We start from the raw sequence: 22506 nt of genomic DNA, 5'->3' as shown, positions 1-22506 counted from the left end.
CACTTGATACTCAAAATTAATTTTTCATTAAATATAAAGCAATCAGCAAAAAGAATTATTTCAAGAGGTTAAAGAAAAATCCCATGTGTGAACAAGGTTTTTATTTTTGGATCTGAAAACCTGCGTACAAAACGTCCGGCATCACTAAATATGCTGTTTTGTTATCACCCCAACCAACCTTCAGTAATGGATATTGCTAAGCCGGACAGCACTATAAACACACAATGGGCTATATGACAACAAAACCATAGTAATGATAGTGTACAGTAAGAACAATACAAATGACTTACTATGCAAGAAATTTTAAAGTAATATGTGAGCCGCATCAACATTTTATGTACAGTATCATGATCCAGTAATAAGTTGCAAATTTAATATAAACCTCGTTCAACCCTACACATTTTCATAACCCAGTTTTCTGTCATTACCCATCTATAGTTAGTGGACAGGGAGAGGGTGGGTGGGTGTTGAGATGCTATAACCTTCAACATTACATATGTAATCTGCATGTTTGTGTGCACGTGTTCATGTAAAAAAAAATATATATATATATTTATATGTCAATGGGAAGATTGTGCTGCATACCTAATTTCATTAATCAACTTATTTCAAGTGAATCACTAATCCCAGAACAATGCTTTCACAATCTCTCCCATCTTAAAAGGAGTAAAGTGTATTTGTGACAAGCTGATGTCCTGTGCTATCACCAGGCTTATAAACTGATTGCAACCCCAGAAAACAAACCCAACTTGTATCCAGCTGAGAATTTGCATATCAATAAGCCTCTAAGCATTTAATAAGGCTTTTACTGCAGCTCTCCACATTTTTTGGGAAAGTTAAAAACTGGATTCCAAAAGCCACTCACACACACATATCGTCACTCATGTCAGGGAAAATAGCATGGCAAGGGATATCAAGTTGCTATGAAACACAGCAAGTTGGACGTTAATATTCAGCAAGGCTCTGAAGTCAGCTTGGAGTAGAATACCACAAACTTTAATGGGCACATGTGATTAAGATATTCTTTTTAAGTTGAGAATACATTTTATGCCCATTCATGCCCAAATAAAATGAACAAGAATCAGACTGCACCTACTGCATTGTTGACCCATTCACAAGCTTAAATATTTTTTCTTTAGAATATATCAAATTATTGGTTCAACCTTAAACTTCATGACATCATAATGCATATACTTTGAAAATGTACCAGAGGTACAAAACAATGTTGATATACGGAAGTTTAGTCATCCCCCGAAAAAAAATAAAAATAGGGGAGCTGTGGATAAAAGGATCATCTGCTTAGCCACATAATAAAAGCCCGAGCTCACCACAACCTTCAAAATTCAACATGAAATTCAAGATGTTCTACACTCCACTACAACACCTTGTTTTCCAACCAAAACTTAAAATTTATATGAAACAATATTCCATAAAAGATAAAATGCAGCCACATGACATGGCAAAATTTTTGTTGCATATCAATCTTGGTTACTGCTGCAGTGGCTGATGTACCTTACCTACAGATTTGTACAGGATATACAAAATAACCTCTGAGGCAGACACTGGAGAGGGACCAGTTACAAGTGCACATGATTGGTTGTCAACATAATGCAACTTATCATGCACATCCCAATTGGCAAGTTTATCTGTCTGCAGGTGCTAGCATTAATAAAGTTGCTTTACCCCAAAACACAAAATTTAGAAAATGAAATGCTTAACTTGCTGTTACCACTTTGTGCCAGTAGGAAACAACCCTAACCTATGAGCAACAACACAGATGTTACTTCTTGCCTAGACATTACAAACTGGTATTTAAAATATCAAGTCCAGGGGTACAGTTTGAAAGCAGTGAAAATGCCAAAGATATGGGGTCACTAAAATTGCGGCTGGAATGCTATACCCATCTTATATTACATTGAACTTTACATCATCCCCTGTGACAAACACTGCCCAGATCCCTTGCTATGTCTACCATTTTTCTGTGCTAGCAAAAATAAAATTTTTTACATAAAAAACACAATATAAAAGCCAAACACAGTATAAAGAGTCCACACAAAACTAAGTACAATAACTAAACTAGAGAGCTCACCACAGCTACAATCAACCAAGACATTGTGATGACAATATAAAAGAAATTATTTTCCTGGCTCCTACTTTTAGGAGCATTATTGTACCTAGACTGAGTAACCTACAGGTTGAGAATTGAAGATATTACAGAAAGACAAAGAGGAGAGAGAGAGAGAGAGAGAGAGAGTAAAATAAAATAAAATAAAAAATAATGATAATAATTAGTAAATGTACTGACATTTAAGGGAGTTCTCCTATGAACACAGGCTCTGGTTCCTCCTGGATCAATGGGTGTTTACTGGGGTTTTACACAACATTTTTACACCTGAGTACTGTTAATCTTCGTTCTTTACAACTGTCGCCGCTTCCTTCTCTGCCTTCTTCTTCTTCTTCTTAGCATTCTTGTTGCTAATTGATGCTGTGATTATTTGCTGTCAAAGAGAAACAGTTCAAACATTGTAAACTTTGATGAATAAAAAGGGGTACAGGTTGACAATCCCTTATCCGAAATCCTTGGGGCCAGAGGCATTTCGGAATTTTTCGGTTTTCAGAATGGTTAGGGTTTTTTTTTTTAATGTGTATTAGCCCACCCGGACATAGATCACTGACCCACATTAGGGCCTGGGGGGCGAAAATATAATAAAAAAGTATAATAATAATAATAATAATAATAATAATAATAATTCATAGGTCTAGGTCGTGTTTCTCACTTTTGATCTTTTTTCATTCCTGTATTTCTTTAATATTATTATTATATTATTACAGTATTATTGTTATTATTATTAAATCTATTATTATTATTTTATTTTGGTGTATTTTTATTAAAATTTTTATTTCCTATGAATAATTATTATAATATATATATATATATATATATATATATATATATATATATATATATATATATATATATATATATATATATATATATATATATATATATATATATATATATATATATATATATATATATATATATATATATATATAATATATATATATATATATATATATATATATATATATATATATATATATATATATATATATATATATATATATATATATATATATATATATATATAAATAAAAAAATTTTGCCCCCCCAAAAACTTTCGGTTTTCAGAGCTTTTCGGTTTTCGGAATTTCGGATAAAGGGTTGTCAACCTGTACTGTCATAGATATGGGAGCATGTTATCTGCTTGGATGCACACAGTATAAGTGAAATTAATCGATAATAAAAAGGTCTCGAATGGTAGTAAACCAGATGTTCTGGTTTTGTGGAAAACAAACCTTAAGTGGAAACGAGAACATGTATAAGAGAGAAAGGAGGAGTGGCAGTGATGAGTAATGAAATATGGAAGTGAAAAAGTGGGTTATTGGAGGTACAGTTGCCAGTACTTACACCTGGTTAAGTGACTGGCACTTTTTGTGAGATGTAGCAACTTTGTGTTTGTTTACATCGTATTAAAACACCTAAAATGACCTGAAGGAACCTAGCAATAGAAGCCAGACTAAGGATGGTAGATAAGCATTCCATAGTTTCCACATCTTACAAAATACACCAGTTACTGTACCAGCTATATGTACAGTCTCGTTCAAGATTCTTTGAACACTGCTGGAAACAGCTGGCAACGCAAGGCCATTTGTTTACTATAGTACGTAGTAAAAATTATGAATGTAAAAGGTTATCGGTGATTGGTTACGTTGTTCCCCGTTGCTTAATTAATGGTTGGGTTTTGTTGTTTCGTATTATATTATACAACGTACTGTCATAAACAAACGGCCTGAGTTACCAGCTGTCTCCAGCAGTGTTCGAAGAATGATGAACGAGACTGTACAAAGAAGAAAAAATCTGAGAAAACCTGAATAACCAGTAGAGAAACTTAAAAAGTTTCAATATGCGAGACATTGCTCAGAAAATTTGTATGCAACACTTTGTTGTAAGGAAGTGAAGGTTCAAGGTGAGAGACTGATATAGTGAGGAGAGGCCAATAAAGTTCATAAGCCTAACAATTTGGACTACTACTTATTTATTTCACATAAAAAATCACTCTACCACTTGGGCCATTTTTTAAATGAAATGCAAAAATAAAAACCAGCAAAAATTTACCTTTATGCATTTTGCAACTCTCTTGCTTGTTACCTGTTGAGACTCAAGAGTGGACATGGGGAGTACAAAATTTCTCTATATATTATTACACCTTTTTCTGTGGGTTTCAATCATTATCTTGTACAGTATCTTATTTCAATTAGAACATATTCTATGGCTAAACCTATAAAAATTCTTAACAGGTCACTGAGCACGCTCAGACCCTCGCTGTCTGTGGTGGCCCAGCAGATAGGTGGCTGACAGCCAGTAGTCCAGTGTTAAGAAAGCAAATTTATCTGAAAGATTTAAAGAAATGAATTTTGCAAGGTGGGCACAAGTAAATAGGAATGAAGTGGGAGGAATTAAAGAATGGACACTTTAAAACAGCAGTCTTAAAAAAGCAGCTGAGGTGTGCCTGTATGGCAAATGGGGAGGTAAAGATAGCATGATGAAAGAATGGCAGTGTTCACTAAGAGAAGACCATATTAGCACTGTTTACAAGTAAGGAGTGATGAAAAAAAGAAGGAATAATGCAAGATTAAAAAGAAACCAAAAGGCAACATGGAAGAATAGGATAGGTCATGATTATTTAAAAGCTGTTGTTCAGCAGGAAAGCTAAACAACAAAATTACACACACAAAAAGGGGCTATAATGCAAATATTTTAAATACTAAGTGTCAATTGTATCAGAGGAGAAAGGTAAAAATATAATGTTCAGGAAATAATAAGGAAGGAAAAGCTCTAGAACAGTGAGGGACAAAAAGTTGAAAGGCTCATTATTGTTATCATAAGAATGGAAAGTGAAGCAGTGATAAAATGAGCAGAATGGGAATACAGGTTATGTATGAAAGTGGGATAGGTATCAAAGAAATGGTAGAGCACATATATAGTAATTATCAAGAAGTATCAGGAGCAGAGTGCAGTCAGAATGGGAAGTGTGGATTAAGTGTTTGCACTAAAAACACAAGTGACAGTTTCTGGAGAATGGAGGTGAAGAATTAATTTGCAGCATTTTGATTTAGGAAAAACACAGAAATGAGCAAACAGAGAAGTGGTGTAAGAACAAAAAAAAAAAATTGAGAATACATACAAAATAATTGAATGTTGTACAATGTTTTTATAAGAGAGTGAAGCATCTGCTAATGAGTTTATCAGTAACGGAAAGTGGCTCACAATAAAAGGACAACATTGATTTCGGCTTCGGGAACAATTTTCCGAGGGGCATATTTCACGGAAAAAAAAATTCCCAATGCGTTCCCAGAAAATTCCGGGGACGGTTCGAGAGATGATGTAATGAACAATTTCTAGAACTTCCGGGAATATTTTTCCGTTACCCAGAAAATTCCGGGACAAGGGATTTTTCCGGCTTTGAGTCATCTCGTTACCCGAAAATCTCTCATTCCTGAAGTGCTCTGCACCAATTGTTCTGGCAAACAGAGATATCACTGCACTATACAGTATGTTATAATGACCCGATTGTAAGTTGATTTGCCGAAAGAGATCTCCAGGAACACATCCTGAGCTTTCAAAGGGTATTACTGTACATGTTGGAGGGCATCTGCACCTAATTACATTAATTCTTATAGGGGAAAATTCCTCATTGTAAAATATTTCTCTGGAACACATCCCTGATGAAGACCCGTTGAAGTAGCCAATTGTGGCACACAAGCACTCCGAGCCTACCCTACTCACCTATACACTCAGCACGTGTAGGCGCATCATGCAATCGCTCAGAAATTCATTCGAATGCCGGGAATGGAGAGATTTCTCTCGGAATTTTCTCAAAATGTTGAAATTTTATTTTCCGAGTAACAGATAGTTTCGGGGATCAAAGATTCCAGCTAATGGAGATATTACTGTACAGTACTGTATGTAGTGCCAACACTGAACCCCCTGACATATCCTTACATCTCTTGTTAACCACAGTACTGCAAATACCAATTCTTGTTCTCTTTGAGACACCATAAAAAAAAATTACCTTCAGTTCTGGATCATCTATCTTGTGTTCTGATTCCACCAGTTGTGTCTCTAGCGGTAGACCAGTGATCTTGTGTTGTCCACTTGGCATTAACAGCACAGTAAACTTGAACTGAGCAACAAATTCACCAGCCTGCAAGATGAAAATCATATATAAATTTCACTACCTCAAAATTCATAAAATTAACTTGCATTACCTCAGTAGTCATCAACAACATTTTATGGCCGCCATTTTCACATTCGTGTGGGTTAGCCACAATTACCTGATGACAACTTTCCTAGTTGCAAGGTCTCTTACAGCCTCTTTTGTCAGGTTCTTAACTCAAATGTCATTTCTTACAACCTCTCTCCTTATCTTTCTTGGCCTACCCCTGGCTCTCCTCCCCTACACATTTAATCTCATGCACCTCTTGACCCAACTGGTCTCCTCCCTTCTCTCTACATATGCAAACCACCCCAGCCTACCTCTACATATAGCTTCACCAATACACTCATACATAACCACCCTTTTAGCTCTTAACAGGGTTTCTTATCTTTCAGTGTCACAATGCACATCCACCTCATTTTCATTTCAACTCGTTCATGCCTGCACGTCATCCTGTTTAACTGCCATACATCATCACAATTCTCATGCTAACTGCATACATCCTACTTTCATGTGGAGGAAAGGTCCTCTTGACATAAATAGACGCAGCAACTCCTTAAACTTCCTCCAGCCGCTTCCAGCTGTTGTAACTGAGCTAGTTTTAGCAACACCTCCAGCAGTCCAACACTGATGTCACAACTCCTCAACACAGTGCAGGGATATAACACCAATGTTGAGTTTCTCCAAACTTGAAAGACCACATGATTATCAGCATATACAGCACACTTGCAGCCAACCATCTGCTGCACTGCACCCCTTGTGTATCCACCTTCTGCACTCACTGCACATTATTGAGTTGTTGCCTATACCTTTCTTAACCCATTCAGTCAGAGGGACTTTACCTGGTACATCCCCTTGCACCAAGAATCACATCAGAAGGGTGTACTATACCTGGTACTTCCTTTAATCTCCATGAAAATAAAAGCTGGGAGTGAAATTGTTCTGATAGATGGAGCCTATTAAAGGATCTACAGGACCTGACATCACAACCATTTCTGGCTGATTCAGAGGGGAGGAAGAGTTCCTTGGGGCCAGACCTGCGATAGGTAAAGTTACCGTTACCGGTAGGTGATGTGATTCATGTGACTTCAAATCGGCTTTCATCACTATGCTTCATCTCATGCCATCATATTGCAGTTTTCTATTTACGGTATACAACATTGCTTTGGTGGTTAAGGATAAGAGCAGATTAACACAGCTAGTTGAAAGAAAGAAGAGGTAGTCAAAGCAGAATTCACTGATCTGGGAAGAATTTGGGTCCCCTGACTACCATTTACAATTTTACATGAAGATCCACTTGCAAAATAATTTTCAGTGTTACCCTCAACCGTTACCTGAACATCTTGTGATAATAATCTTACCTTTTCCCAGAGGACAGGGTACGGGTCTACTAGCTTGTGAGAGACACACTCAGTAACTCCCAATCGTGCTTTCTTCTCATCGTCAAAAGATCTGATGTTGAAGGGCATTGTTCCATGATTCTTCTGGACCTAAAATTAAACAATGAAATCTGGTGAATAGCTTGTTAAATCAAATACTGGCATTACTCAGTTAACACAACATATAAGCTCCTGAAAAGTATTGTGGAGTGAAAAAGTGTAATGTGAAATTAATAATCCAATTGGAAAACATGTAAAAGGTAAGGGCTGTGTGCTTAAGAGAATATGTGTAACAAATATAGTATTAATGTACAGTATTATGTGCTTGTTACAGTGCTGTATATAATAAGATGAATAATTATATTAATGCTAAGACAGTCAAATACCCAAAATTCAAGTACAGCATGTAACTCAAACTAAATGTACCTTACAAATATTTTTGCTGCAATTGACAATACAGTATATTATCCACACATTTTGCACAAATAAATGCTGAAGAAGAACAATGTCTTCAAGATTCTACCCCTGTTCCCCTATATGTAGCCCTCTATGACCCTGCTAACCTAACCATGCTGGGTGAACTAGGGGTGCCCGAGGATTGAACCACCATCCCATGAAATAGGAGGCGAGTGCTGTATCCACTCGACCGCTGCACTCCACATCCTTGGTGTTGACATTATTTCAATGCCTCCTATAGTTGCACTAAGTCTAGCCTATTGGGTTTGATGCAAGCTGAGTTCCCTTCTCAGAGGTGTTCTAGACTGGATGAGCCAGTTTTATCTATCTCCTCAAGGTTAAACTCTTATATGACAGACAGTTATTCAAGTGTTCCTGATGATGTTACACACACCGTAACAAATAAAGGTTTCAATTGATAATATTTCACAAGGCCTGTTTGAAGTGAATTATGTGCTTGCTTTTCAAGGACCTCACATGAAGTAATGGGCAATATTTTACATGTCACAGTATCAAAGTTTATCAACTCCGCAAGTAGCAGGGCAACATATCTCCACAGTATACACAGGTAAATGCCTGTTTCCCTCCTCACTGTAGATACTCAGAGCAAAGTAGGTTCATATAATTTTTCTTTTAAAGAACAATTGGACTTCTTAGTGAGGGAGATCTGGACAGGAGATAATATTGCACAAATAAATACTATACTGTACACTCACGCGCCATAGTTTCGATGCACCCTCTACCCCTGACTCGATGGAAGTCGTAGCATTGGCTTCATACTGAACGTCTCCCCCCCCCTCCCATCGTTCAGTGGTGCAATGAGGTAGCTCAAAGCTTCGCTGGATTGTACGAATTGCAGTTCATGGTGTAATATTTGAGAGAATATATGAACAATACAGGATTTTAGTGACCCACAACACTTTATTTACCATTACTATACTTAACATCACTATACAAGAGGGACCGTTCGCTTTGCAGCCCTGACTATGACTTCCCTCGAGCCAGGAGTATGGATAGAGGGTGCATCGAAACTATGGCACGTGTGTGTACCTCATTAATAAGAAAAATCTAGTTTTTATATTTTTATAAAAAATATACTGGGTGTGCTGTAATGTGGTACAGTATAAAAAATTCAAGATAAAATACTTAAATCCATATACTGATATGATAATAAACACACATTCTGGAGGAGGTTCCTCAAATACAGCCTCCTCAATAAACTTAAAAACTCCATCCTCTGGAAATGACACTTTTGCTCCTGTAGTTACCATTCCATCCCAAAATTCTGGACAGATACTGCCCCCCTTACCAACACACAACTGGAACACAACCAACAAGAATTTTATGGTCACGGGGACCAGACAGTTAAATGACCATGTATCAGCCTACAGTGTACAATGCAAAGCCTGGCCAGGGCAGCCTTCCACCTCAGAGGCATTTGAGAAGACATCTAGGGTAGGGTTGCCATACGTCCGTATTTTCCCGGACATGTCCTCCATTTAGGTCTCGAAATCTTCATCCGGAAGGAATTTTTAAAATTCTTCAAAAGTCCGGAATTTCAGCTTCCATCATTTTCTCCACGGGAAAAAAAAAAACATGAAACTGTAATGACGGGAGAGAAAGAGAGGGAAGGTGGAAACCGTAGAGATCTCTTTCAGTTTTCGTCAGCTGATAAGTCACTTGTACGTCTGTACGGTGTTGTCAACTTAGCTGTCAAATATTTGATTGATAAGGGGGTAGAAGTTGACGAAGTGTTTTGACCAAGTTAGTAACCTGAAGCAGTTTTTGGAAAATTACAAGTGATGACGAATTTAGTAATCTACCAACACATAAAAAGTGGACCAGATACTTTGAAAAATCAAAGAACATTGAATGCCACTCAGAATTGCTAAGAATTGCACAATTCTTCTTTGCTATATCATCTCAATGCAAATGTAGAAAGAGCTTTTTCACTGATGCAAAGTCAATGGACAAAGGAAAGAAACAAATTGAGTGTTGAAACAATGAAAGGCATTCTGACTGTACAGTACAACTTCCGAGAAACACCTTGCAGTGACTTCTATACCTTTCTAAAGAGCAATCATCCAATACTGAAAAAGATCCGATCTACAGAAAAGTATGCATGGGCACATAAAGTCACACACACAGTGGGGGAAGAAGACTGCAGCTAAGGGAATGAAGATGTTCAGCCTTAAGCAAATGTATTTTTTTTTTTTTTAGATTTCTATACCATGTATGTTGTATATTAGCCTGTTTGTGCCGGGTGGGGGATGTCTTCGGGAGCGTCCTCTTTTTTGAATGTTCAGATACGGCAACCCTAATCTAGGGTGCCTCTCCATTTCAACTGATCCTTAAGAAGTGGTATTAAACAAATTTGGTATCCTCATACTGTAATGATTATGAAGGTGTGAGCAAGGTTATGGGTAAATTCAGCAACTCTAGTTGGACTATTTTGAATATTTACTGGTTATTTACAGGAGGTATACTCCCCCTCTGCTGTATGAGGAGTGGATTAAGAGGTACAGAAACCTCCAAGACAAAAAACAGTAAGGGAGAGTAGTGGAAGTATAAATAATTATTAACAGGTAAAAGATAAGAAAAAAATATATAATTTCTAAAAACACTTTACCTTACTAAAGAATTCTCGAGAGGCCTTAAGCTTCAGACTATAGCTTTCCTCTGTTTTCCTAAAGACTGTTACACGTGCTTCTGCTTCCTTGCCCTGAAATGACATTTGTATAAATTTACAACCCAATACACCTTTCTTCATATAACTTGCCCAGTTAAAGAAATACTTTGCAACAACAACATTCTCTTTAGATCTCTCACCATCTTTACCCCCTTCCTACTCCACCTTGCATCCTCTCCAGTACAGTATTCCATTATAAGCTGGCAAGTTTTAACTCTTTTTACAGGATGGCTGTGTACTACATTTCATCCTGTGCTTCCTTTCTCATTGTTTGTAACCTAAAATACACCATTCCTTCACAGATTTGAAAGGAACACTTGCATTTATTGGTTGAAATACATGAATTTCTTTATACCTTTATACTGTATATTAGTCAGAATACTGTACCTGGATTTGTGTTAAGTGGTACCAACATAACCACTATCCTTCTGTATCCCACAATCCCCAAATGTTACATTACCAAACCTCATACATATTTTATACATTAAACAAAGGACAATTTCTTATATCCCATTTTAACTCTAACTTGCTAAATATTGCAGTCACTCAAAAACTATCTTTACTTGGGGTTGTCGATGAATTTCAGAATGAGCACTGCGACCCCCTGTTGTCTTAGTCAGTTTTTTGAGTGACTGTACAGGCAGTCACAATCTGGTCATTATGAGGCCACTAAAAGATTCCTGGGTTTTATATATACTGTATATAATTAGTGTACAGTTGTAACATCAGATGGCCCTTGCACTATATACTCATCAGGGGTCAGATATCCACACACTGGAGTTATAAAGGTGCTATCATCAACTGAAATCAACTGCACACTTCAATTTCTACATGTGAGACTGCTAACATATATTATACCTCACCTGGCCTTCTCCAGTAGAAACTATGACATCAACACCATAAACCTCATGTGTCTCAAAGTCTTGCTTATCAACCTCCTTCCGTTGAGCTTCTGTGGGATTCTGGATAATGGTTTTCTCTCCATCAATACGTCCCTGTTGGAGCTGGAAGGAAAGCATCCCCTCCACTGGTTTACATTTGTACACCTCAGCTATCTTGGTGACAGTGTCAGTAACAGAAAAGTTCTGGTTGCCGGGTCTGACTAAGCGCAAGGCAGCCTCAGCAGCATTATGTGCTGCAAGCATCACATCTGCTCGACGACCTTTAATCTAGAAAGGAATAACATTTCTATCTTATTTTCTTGTATCAAACTGTAATCCACTCCAAATAATTTATGTACAGGCAGACCTCTTAAAATGGAGCCTAGTTGAATGTACACAGTACACATACCCATACTGTAGTGTTTCTTGCATTCAAAATTCCTGCACAAGATGTTTCATCAAAATATTTTTGGTATGTGTTGGAATTCAGACAGTTACATATTCCTTTATTGTGGGACAGTACCCCCAAGATGGCAGAGGGATCTGTACAACAACATGCTGCCAGTGCATCTGTGGAAGGTAATCCAGATTATGCCAATTCATTGGACAGTAATGACTCGTGTATTTTGTGATATCACTAGTAAATAACTGCAAAAAATTTACACCTCTGGGTGCCGGGTTGAAACTGGCACCCAGACGTAAATTTTTAACATCACTAGTGATGATGACTGACCCAATTCTCTGCATGTATAATAATTATACTAACCCAAAGCTATTTCATTGTCTGCTTGATAATATAGTAATACTGGTAGAAATGGAACTGTCAAAAATAAAAGCAATGCCAAAGCTTCCGAACTTTTCTGAAAATGTAAAGATATTAAGTGTAATGTACAGTATTGAGACAAGACATTAAACTTCATAAAACAAAAATGGTCTTTGGTAATACAGTATTTTTATCGTTAATGTATGGCTATATTCATATTTATACTTTCAATAATAAAGGTTCAACCAAAATATAGAATTACTGTACTACAGAACTGTATATACAATTTGCTATGTGCTAATACAAACAGCGATGTATACGATTGTGTTGGTGCAATGGAAGAAAGAAAAACTCAGGAGTATAGTTGCTGCTCTGTCTTATGCTACATAATAACATTAGGGAAGACTGTTTTGAGGGGAGTTAAACATTTCTGTAAACAGTTAAGAAATCTATTCACGAATCAAAACATTAAGTGTACGGTATATCTTTTTCTTTTCTTCAATAAGCAAAGGAGGTGGGTGCTGGTCATAAGCCAACAAGTGTGGAAGGGTTAATACTACAATAATAATAGCTAATACAAAAGAAATGAAATAAAAAACAAAACATGTACCATTAAAAATAAAAAAAAATTAGAAAAAATACCCAAGACAATTATCAAGAACAATGGAGGGATCCTACAAAGGCTACCTCTAATGGGTGGTCAATCAGCACTCACCTAATCAATGTGTACAGCCAGCCAAAATATGCTTCATTTCTACTTTTGTACTATCCTTCTTTTCCCAATCTTCTGTATGTATTAAATGAAAACTATAGACCCAGCATGACTGCAAGTGAGTGTTTGGGAAGCAGTCAAGGCGACCAGACAAGTCATTAATATGGTAGCTAAAATTTATGTGATACAGTATGGTACTGTAATAGTGAAGCATAGGGACCAAAACCTTGGCTAGCTCCAACAAAATTAACTGGTAAATGTTGATTAAGTTTAGTTTCATGTTATTTATATTAACAGTTTTGTTTTATCCATATAAAAACCATAATAGCATCTGCAGTGTCATTAACATTCTCCAAGGCAGCTGTCCCAAAGCATTAATAAGGTAAAAATTTGCACTGTCAGGAACATATACCAATAAGGACATTATTATAATTACCTTGAACCTCTTTTAATGTATTAATTGCTTAAACACTTCTCACAAACATACTTAGTCAGTTAAAATAGGTCTGCCTGTACAGGTATCAATAAAATACCTTTATAAAAATCTCTTTCAACAAAACCATCCACTGCAGAGATTCATCAAACTGTTAAGCAAGAGAATATTTAATTGACAGTTTTATGAAATATTCATCAAAAGTAAAGGGAACATTTCCTTAGTTACACACCTTGTTCTCCTTAGATGCTCCAACAACTACCGTGTGCCCAACCACTGCAATGAACCCATCAATGTGTGCTCCCATATCAATTTTGACTAAATCGCCATCTTGTAGGATTGTGTCGCCCTCTGAGGCCAGTGGAGAGTAGTGGTTTATGCAGTTGTTGACGGACGCACAGACTGGGAAGGCAATGCCTTTCTTCAAATCTTTTTCCTTCTTGAATACCTTGCTTGTTTCCTCTTCCAATAATCGGTCACCCTCTGCACAGATGTCACGCACCGACGCTAAGGGTACACACTTGGCCACTAGCTGCTTTAACACACCTGTAAGTATATGACAGTACTCTTGTTACCTATGTTTAATAGGTAGAAGGTATGTTATGTAGGCAAGGAATATACCATAGCACTGTACAAGTACATGTATTTATGCCTACTTTGTCACTTCCTTAGACATTTACAGTACATTACTTCTATCTAAAGATTTTTTCAGTCTTAGCCATCTCCTGTTATACTGTCATGAGCCACAGGCCAAGAACAAACACACACTTCATTTGCTGTCATTCATTCACACTTGCTGTTTTAAGATCCCTTTAAATCATACGATGCCATACTTTACTGTTATTCACATTCTCGTATGCTTCTGCTGTATAAATATACAGTCGTACAGTACATGTACTGTATATCCTAAAAAATTACTTTGTCTCAGGTAAATAATTTCTGACACCTAAAAATATCTAGTACAGTATTTCTGCACTTCAACTTCCCATGTATATAAACTACAACATGAATTAGTCAAAAATATATTAAATGTCATACTGTATACAGTACGTACTATAATTTGTACCCACTATCCACTGATCCTTTCATAGAGTTCATCAAAAGCAACAAAATACATTAAGGAAGTTCATTCATCATTAGCTACTTAAAAACTGGTGAGGTAATCAATATACAAAAATTTCCATACTACAGGTACTCCTCGACTTACGACCACCGCAGTCGTATAAAATATTTTTCAAATTACGTATTTTCGGGTCCTGACATTAGTGGTTGCGCTGAGAACCGACAAAATTTTCGTTTGTAATTTCCTTTAAAATGGCTGGCAAGCGTAAAAGTGAGAGTTCTCGTGGTGCTGAGAAGAAAATGAGATACCCATTTTAGATTTTCTATGTATTATTTTCTCATTTTCGGCTTACGACCTGGTCATCGGTCCCAAACCCCGCCGTAAGTCGAGGACTGACTATACAGTACTATACTTAATTAACTTGATATTCATTTCTGTAATATCTCCACATCAATGACGCACCTGTGTCAGGGATAAACACATGTGATGAAATAATTTTTTTTTTTTATGATTTCTGTAGGCAATGTAATATCTTTTCTTTATTCCCATATACTGTACAGTACAGTAGGATAGAAATAAAACTCACATATGTTCATGACACAAGTGAAAGAAAAACGTGGAAAATTTGCAAAATCAATCACAAACGCTCAACAACTTCCTCATATCCTTACAACATAAACAAATACGTACAGGGTGATTAGTGGAGCAGACGGCTCACCAGAAGTTATTAGATTTTTTTTCTACAAATGTTCTTTTCATTATCTAATAATACAAATGATACTGTACTTTTATTGCAAATACACGATTCACTTTTTAGCTTTGTCTACAATCATAAATCACCTGTAGTGGCCAGTGAAAAAATTATCACACGACACTAAAATGAAGTCTCCACATGTTGTGTACACAAACTAATTAATTATTTACTGTAAATATTCCCCTGAAAAATCTGCGGTGTCTGCTTGTGTTATCATCCGCTATTTATTTGTTTTCGTCCAACAACCAAGTGTCCTCCCACGTCTACAAAAATGTAAAATTACTCCATGCCACTTCACGATAAGTTGCTTTCATTGGTACCAGATATCAAAGTATACGTACTTTCTGTTTTAATATGCTGGGAGGGGGGCGGGGGGGGACCAGAGGGCTGCTAGGAAGTTAGGTAAGGTTAGGTAGGTATCTTTGGCTGGTTAGGTTAGATTCTATTACGATCTGTGCATTGTCATATCGTTTTTAGGTATTATTTTAGTTTTGGTCATCCGGGAAATCTCAGGAATTAGGTTAGGTTATATATGAAAATTCTGTGTTTCTGTTGTTTTTTTTTGTGTTTTGAACAAATTGGTCCTTCATATCTGTTGGAAATCACAGTTTGGATATCTAAATACAGGGATGACCAAAACTAAAATTTTACCTGTTTTTATTACATATACTGTACAATGTACAGTGTACATGCAAGGAAAAAAAATAACGAAAATTAACAACTTCTGGTATAAGCTGTCTGGTCCAGATGAAAACATGAGCATTAAGGCGGCAGCACACTGGGTACTTTCCTCCAAACATGGTGCCCGTTTTGCTGGTCATTGGCCTAATGTCCCAGCAAGCAGCAGGATTTCTGCTATTGTGAGAAATGGATAACGGTTTGGCGGGGATCATTGCTGGCCGGATTAATGCTCAAATGGGCTTTATATAAATTCAAATATAAATTTAAATAAATCATGAAACAATAATAATTCCAGAGATAAAACATAAACAGTCACATATTTCTATTTATTCAAAGCTTTAAAACTTTAGTATTATTAAATCATTATTCAGGGTCTTTTATGACCATCCAGCTGCCGCCACTCTTAAAGAAACATCACGATACACTCATGGTCTTTTCTTTAGCTTTTGCAGATGCCTTACTTTCATTAGCAATTGAAGAACTATGGCACATTCCTACAAGGCCTCAACTGTAGTAACGGGATCCATGGCGAACCTCACCTATATGCTTTGTTATTGTTTTCGTTGCATTGGGTAGATGGGCCAACAAAACATCTCTTTGTTTTGATGGCCAGACCGTGTTTACCGAACATGTTGGGAGGAAAGTACCCAGTGTGCCGCTGCCTTGACATGCACCGCATGAACAAAACTACTCTATGTACATTACACACACAAGTACAGTATGTATAATTCATTACAAAATTAACAGAAAACAAAGAATCAAATATGGTGTAGATCCCCAATAATTGTCAGGCTTGACATCTATGACTATACAGTAATATCTCTGGATGCCGCGCATTAAACTAATCACTTTACCTTCAATTATGTTCAATAATTGATAAAATGACTAAAAAATTGAATATTAAACTTTTAAAAATATTGAATAGTATAAACTTCTTGATATTTACTAAAATAGTAAGGAATTTAAGCCCTAGAACCGATTAGTGTATTGGCGGACTGATACTAAAGCTGGTTGCCCGATCAGTGCAAGCGAAAACATGTTGAGGTCTGTTCGTAAGAACTTCGTTAACCGAATTTTTTTTCGTTAACCGAATTGAAAATCCTTATGGAAGGCAGTTCGTTAATCGAAATTACGTTAACCGAGGTGTTCGTTAAACGAGGGGTCACTGTATATATATATATATATATATATATATATATATATATATATATATATATATATATATATATATATATATATATATATATATATATATATATATATATATATATATATATATATATATATATATATATATATATATATATATATATATATATATATATATATATATTATATATACCACTAATCTATTATCATATTCGAATAAGACGTCTAATTATAAGATAATTTTCATCTACAGTGGTCCCTCGGTTAACGAACTCAATCCGTTCCAGCAGGTTGTTCGTTAACCGAAAAGTTCGTTAACCGAAACCATTGTTTCAATGGGTTTTTGGGTAATTGGTTACAGCTCACCGAAAATTTCCTAAATTCAACAAAAATGGTAGAAAAGTTCACTTACTTTGAGGTGTGTATGTACAGTAGAAGGCTCCTGGATGATGATGATGATGTGCATTTGAAGTGGGAGGTGGAGGAGGAGAATGGAGAAGAGAAGGAAGTGGAGGTGGAGGAGAAGCATTTTACTGCTTCTTGGAAGGTGAGTCACCTTCCATGAAAATGTCAGGAACCTCTGGACTGACAGATTCTCCACCATGAACATCCTCTCTTCTTCTTGAAGTGGAAGGCTGAGGGATAGCATCTTGTTCCCTCTGCCTTTTACTGAAGAAAGTGTCAATTGTGGTCTGTGGGGCATCTGTCCTCCTCACCATTAACTTATGTTTAAAGAAGGAGACCACTGAGTCCTCAACATGACACAAAGTTAGTTCAGTTTTTTCCACTTCTGGGTGCTTTGAAGCCAGTTCCCTGAACTTCTCCCAGTAGTAAATCACATCTTTCAACTGTTTAGCTGACATATGGTCATCACTTTCAATTTCCTCCTCACCACTGTCAGCCTCTACCTGTAACATCTCATGCAGTTGCTTCAAGTCATCAGGAGTAAGTTCCTCCTCATGAGACATCACAAGCTCTTCCACATCCTCCTCCTCCACTTCAAGGCCCAATGACTGACCAATGGACACAATCTCCTTGTCCAACTCTGTTTCTTCCTCAAATCCCTCAAAATCATGGACTACTGATGGCCACAGTGCTTTCCATGAAGAATTGAGGGATCTAGTGGAGACTTCTTGCCATGATGACACAATCAATTTTACAGCCTCCAGGATGTTGAATTGTGTCTTCCAGAACTGTTTCAGTGTTAGTTCAGGATCAGTGGAAGTTGCCTGATGACACCTCCTAAACATTTTCTTCATGTACAACTTCTTGAAGTAGCTGATCACATTCTGGTCCATTGGCTGTATGATTGATGTAGTGTTTGGAGGCAAAAACAACACTTTCACAAAGTCAAATTGATACTCCAAATTGCTGGCAAGGTCAGGGTCATGACCAGGAGCATTATCCATGAGGAAAAGAACCTTTAAAGGGTGGTTAGGTAGCTCTTGACAGAAGGGCAAAACACATCAACAGCCCATTCATTAAAGAGCTGTCTTGTCACTCATGCCTTACGGTTGGACTTCCAATAAACTCCAAGTTTTGTTCTTACCACTTTCTGTTGCTTGAACACCCTGGGGTTTTCAGAGTGGTAGTCAACCATAGGCTTCAGTCGGAAATCCCCTGAAGCATTGGCACCAAGCAATAGAGTGAGACGGTCTTTCATGGGTTTATGCCCAGGCAAAGAGGCTTCATCTTTGGTGATTAATGTTCTTTTGGGCATCTTTTTCCAGAACAGCCCAGTTTCGTCCACATTGAACACTTGCTGTGGAAGATAATTTTCTTCTTCCATCAGTTTTTTAAATTCAACTAAAAACTTTGCTGCCCCTTCTTTATCAGCACTGGCAGCCTCACCATGCCTAACAACACTTAAAATGTCACTTCTTTTCTTAAATTTTTTGAACCAGCCTTTGCTGGCCCGAAAATCTTCAAATTCTGTGCCTGAAGAACCAGGTTGATCTGCCTTTAAATGTTCATAAATCTCCCTGGCTCTTTCACAAATGAATTCACTAGAAACTGAATCACCTTTCATCTGTTCTTCCCTAGTCCAGATGAAAAGTAACCTCTCAGTTTCTGCATTTAGAGATCTACTTTTAAACACTCTTGTAGATTTGTCTCTCACTTTCACTTCTTTAAATTTGTCTTTCTGTGCAAGAATTGTCGACACAGTTGATGCCGACATGCCATATTCTTTGCTAAGCACATTTGATTTAATGCCTTGTTCATGTTTTTTTTATGATTTCCTGCTTGGTTTGGATTGAAATAGCTTTTCTTGATCTCTTAGGCCCCATGCTGGATTCAAACAATGTCAACACGTGTTTTTCAAAGTTAAACTTGTTGTAAATAAAGAATATTTTCTTTAAAATAACACTGCACTGCGCTATATATTGTCAATATGTAAAATAAATTTCAAAATGACCAATAATTTGCTTGGAAACACAGAAAAAAAGCATTTAGTTGAAGAGAGTCTCAAGCAAGATGTTACCTCCAGTGAAAACAGAGAGACTAACGCCTGTTTGCTGTGTTAAGAGGCTGGATGCCGCGCATTAAACTAGTCACTTTACCTTCAATTATGTTCAATAATTGTTAAAATGACTAAAAAATTGAATATTAAACTTTTAAAATTATTGAATAGTATAAACTTCTTGATATTTACTAAAATAGTAAGGAACTTAAGCCCTAGAACCGATTAATGTATTGGCGGACTGATACTAAAGCTGCTTGCCCGGCCAGTGCAAGCGAAAACATGTTGAGGTCAGTTCGTAAGAAATTCGTTAACCGAATTGAAGATTCTTATGGAAGGCAGTTCGTAAACCGAAATTTCGTTAACCGAGGCGTTCGTTAACCGAGGGATCACTGTATTACATTACCGGAGGAAATGTATAATAACGGAGATAGCTTATCCAAAATTTTCTCTATATTCTTCCATTAGTCTTCCGCCATTATCGCCTACCTCTCCTCCAACACTGGTGTCTCCTGCGTCTCCTTCATAAATCATCACACGCATGCGTTTCCGTACACGTCACGCGGCCAGTCAATAGCGTTTTTGTTTTTGTAACCAATTAAAATCATTTTGGGTTTAAATTCGCAGTATATTTGGCCCAATCAAATTCGAGTTTTGTTTCGGGTCTCTTATATTTTGAAATTCAAGTTCAGTAACTTCAGTTCCGCCGACCATGGAAGTCTGCGAAGGGTGTCCTTTAAATTATATAGAGCTGATTGGGAAAAACGAAGAAACTAGAGCATTTTTTCGATCGCATGCTGCCTCCAACCTCAGTAAAGTGTACTAAGAACAAGACTAAATGTAAATATCGCAAAGACCAACATATGTGGCGTTGTGTAAGATTCTCAGAATCCAACAATGAACAAGAAACAGGCCAATAAGGTAAGAAATAGGTGATTCCATCATATGGTGAGAGTCAGTTAGGTTAGGTCATATTCGGTCTAAACACACACAAATACAGTAGAAAAATATATTTTTGACTTTCTAACAGAACGGTGACAATGCAAATTTAGTAGGGTCATTACCTAATACCTGACCATTGTGGGGTCCGACTAATTACCCAAATGTAGCTGCAATGAAGTCAAATAATGGTCCTACATGAATAAATAGGACTGCCAATTACTTCTCGACTAGTATTTGGTGTCACAAAGTAAAAAAAAAATTGAAAAACTTAATTTAATCTGAGTTAATAGATTGAGTGCATGTACCGAGGGAGCGAGTAATTACCCAAATGTAGCCACAATGAAGTCAAATGATGGTCCTACATGAATAAATCGGACTGCCAATCACTTCTCGACTAGTATGTATGTACGTATGTATGTAAGTATTTGGTGTCACGGGGTCACAAAAAATTGGTAAACCTAATTTAATCTGAGTTAATAGATCAAGTGCATGTACCTAACCTAACCTAACCTAACACAACTCGGATTAAATTAAGTTTACCAATTTTTTTTTTACTTTATGACACCAAATAATAATCGAGCAGTGATTCACAGCCCGAATTACGCTTGTACGACCATCATTTGACTTCATTGCGGCTACATTTGGGTAATTAGTCGGACCGTGTAAATAGGCCTAATGGAGGTAACCAAGTAATGGAGTTTACCATATTACAATAGCCATGTTTACAGGTCAAAAACACATCACTCCAGGTCATATTCGCCTCCCGTGATGTATAAACACTTGGTATCACCCAATTCATGGTCATAACCCCGTCTCCTGGGGCCAATATAGTGGTAAATATGGTGACCCTCACAACAGAGTCCACACTTCCTAACTCTCCTCCTCCTCCACCACGATATATTTCATCATATATCTGGGTGCTGTATAGCTCAAAATTGATTATAAAAAGCCATTATCTCGCGTCCTGCGGTCAATATAGAGGTCTAGAAATGAGTAAATATGGTGCAATTCCCATATCCATCATGACACTTGGCAACTAAAACACCTCCAACAAAATACTTATTTCATCCCATATTTGGGTGTAATTTAGCTCACAATTGAAAAAACGATGTAATTATCCTTGATGGAGGGTCAATATAGAGGTAAATATCGCGAGGCCTCCCACGCGCCACCAACAAACATGGACACCCGGCAACTCAACCTTCTCCACCACCATCTTCATTTCACCACATTTCTGGTGTTTATTTTACTCACGGTTGACAATTTCGCCGGCCATCTTGTACTTGGTGACCACCAGGTCCTCGGCGATGGTATGTTCGTCTTCATGGTCACTCATGTTGGTATTTCTTTATATAAAAATAGTCCCAGGGAGGACCGCCTCACGTGTACTATAAACCTTCACTGGCGGGAAACAGGAGACACGGCTAATGTTAAAAGTATTGCCACGAACATCACCGCTAAACTATTTGTTAATTTTTATTTTAAAATGTAGATAGCCTCAATCTAAACTGATTTAACCTAATCTAAGTCTTATTCTCCCATGATTATTTTGGATTAGGTCCGGATAGGTTTGGTTGGTTCGCGTCCCTCGAAAAATAAATGGCCTGGCGGTGCCATTTGTGGTATTGTTGTAACATAGCGACCTGGCGGCGGGAAACAAGACAGAAGGTCCCATCATCCCTCGGTCCCTCAGACAAGTGACGCGCCCCCAGGCTCCTGCGCACCACATATTTATCCCTCTTATTCCTCTTTTTGACTGAAAAACATTTAACTGAATTTGTGTACGCCATTAATAAACTTCTGTTTATCATGTTACCACTAAATGGCGGTTTATCATACAACTTATGTAAGGCAACCCCCCT

The 22506-nt window shown here is 37.1% G+C and overlaps 1 protein-coding gene across 1 annotated transcript; it reads right to left on the bottom strand.

Annotated features, from left to right (window-relative positions):
* Positions 1-86: 86 nt before the first annotated feature.
* Positions 87-22069, bottom strand: LOC121872077 (proliferation-associated protein 2G4-like). The gene is made up of 7 exons (XM_042374766.1): positions 21899-22069; positions 13827-14140; positions 11669-11974; positions 10746-10838; positions 7643-7771; positions 6138-6269; positions 87-2498 (listed from the first exon to the last, which is right to left on the bottom strand). The coding sequence occupies exons 1-7, from the start codon at positions 21978-21980 to the stop codon at positions 2403-2405; spliced, it is 1152 nt and encodes a 383-aa protein (XP_042230700.1). The 5' UTR covers positions 21981-22069; the 3' UTR covers positions 87-2402.
* Positions 22070-22506: the final 437 nt, after the last annotated feature.

This window comes from Homarus americanus, unplaced genomic scaffold (assembly GCF_018991925.1).
Source record: "Homarus americanus isolate GMGI-L3 unplaced genomic scaffold, GMGI_Hamer_2.0 scaffold51476, whole genome shotgun sequence".
NCBI classification, from domain to species: domain Eukaryota; kingdom Metazoa; phylum Arthropoda; class Malacostraca; order Decapoda; family Nephropidae; genus Homarus; species Homarus americanus.
The sequence above is the reverse complement of the archived record's forward strand: the minus strand, read 5'-3'. Positions and strand labels throughout refer to the sequence as shown.

Coding starts and splice junctions, on each gene's coding strand:
- LOC121872077 (XM_042374766.1), bottom strand. CDS start 21,980: ATGAGTGACCATGAAGACGAACATACCATCGCCGAGGACCTGGTGGTC. Junction 11,975..13,826: donor GAGCATCTAAGGAGAACAAG/GTGTGTAACTAA, acceptor ATTCCTTTCTAG/ATTAAAGGTCGTCGAGCAGA. Junction 7,772..10,745: donor CTCGAGAATTCTTTAGTAAG/GTAAAGTGTTTT, acceptor GTTTAATTTTAG/GTCCAGAAGAATCATGGAAC.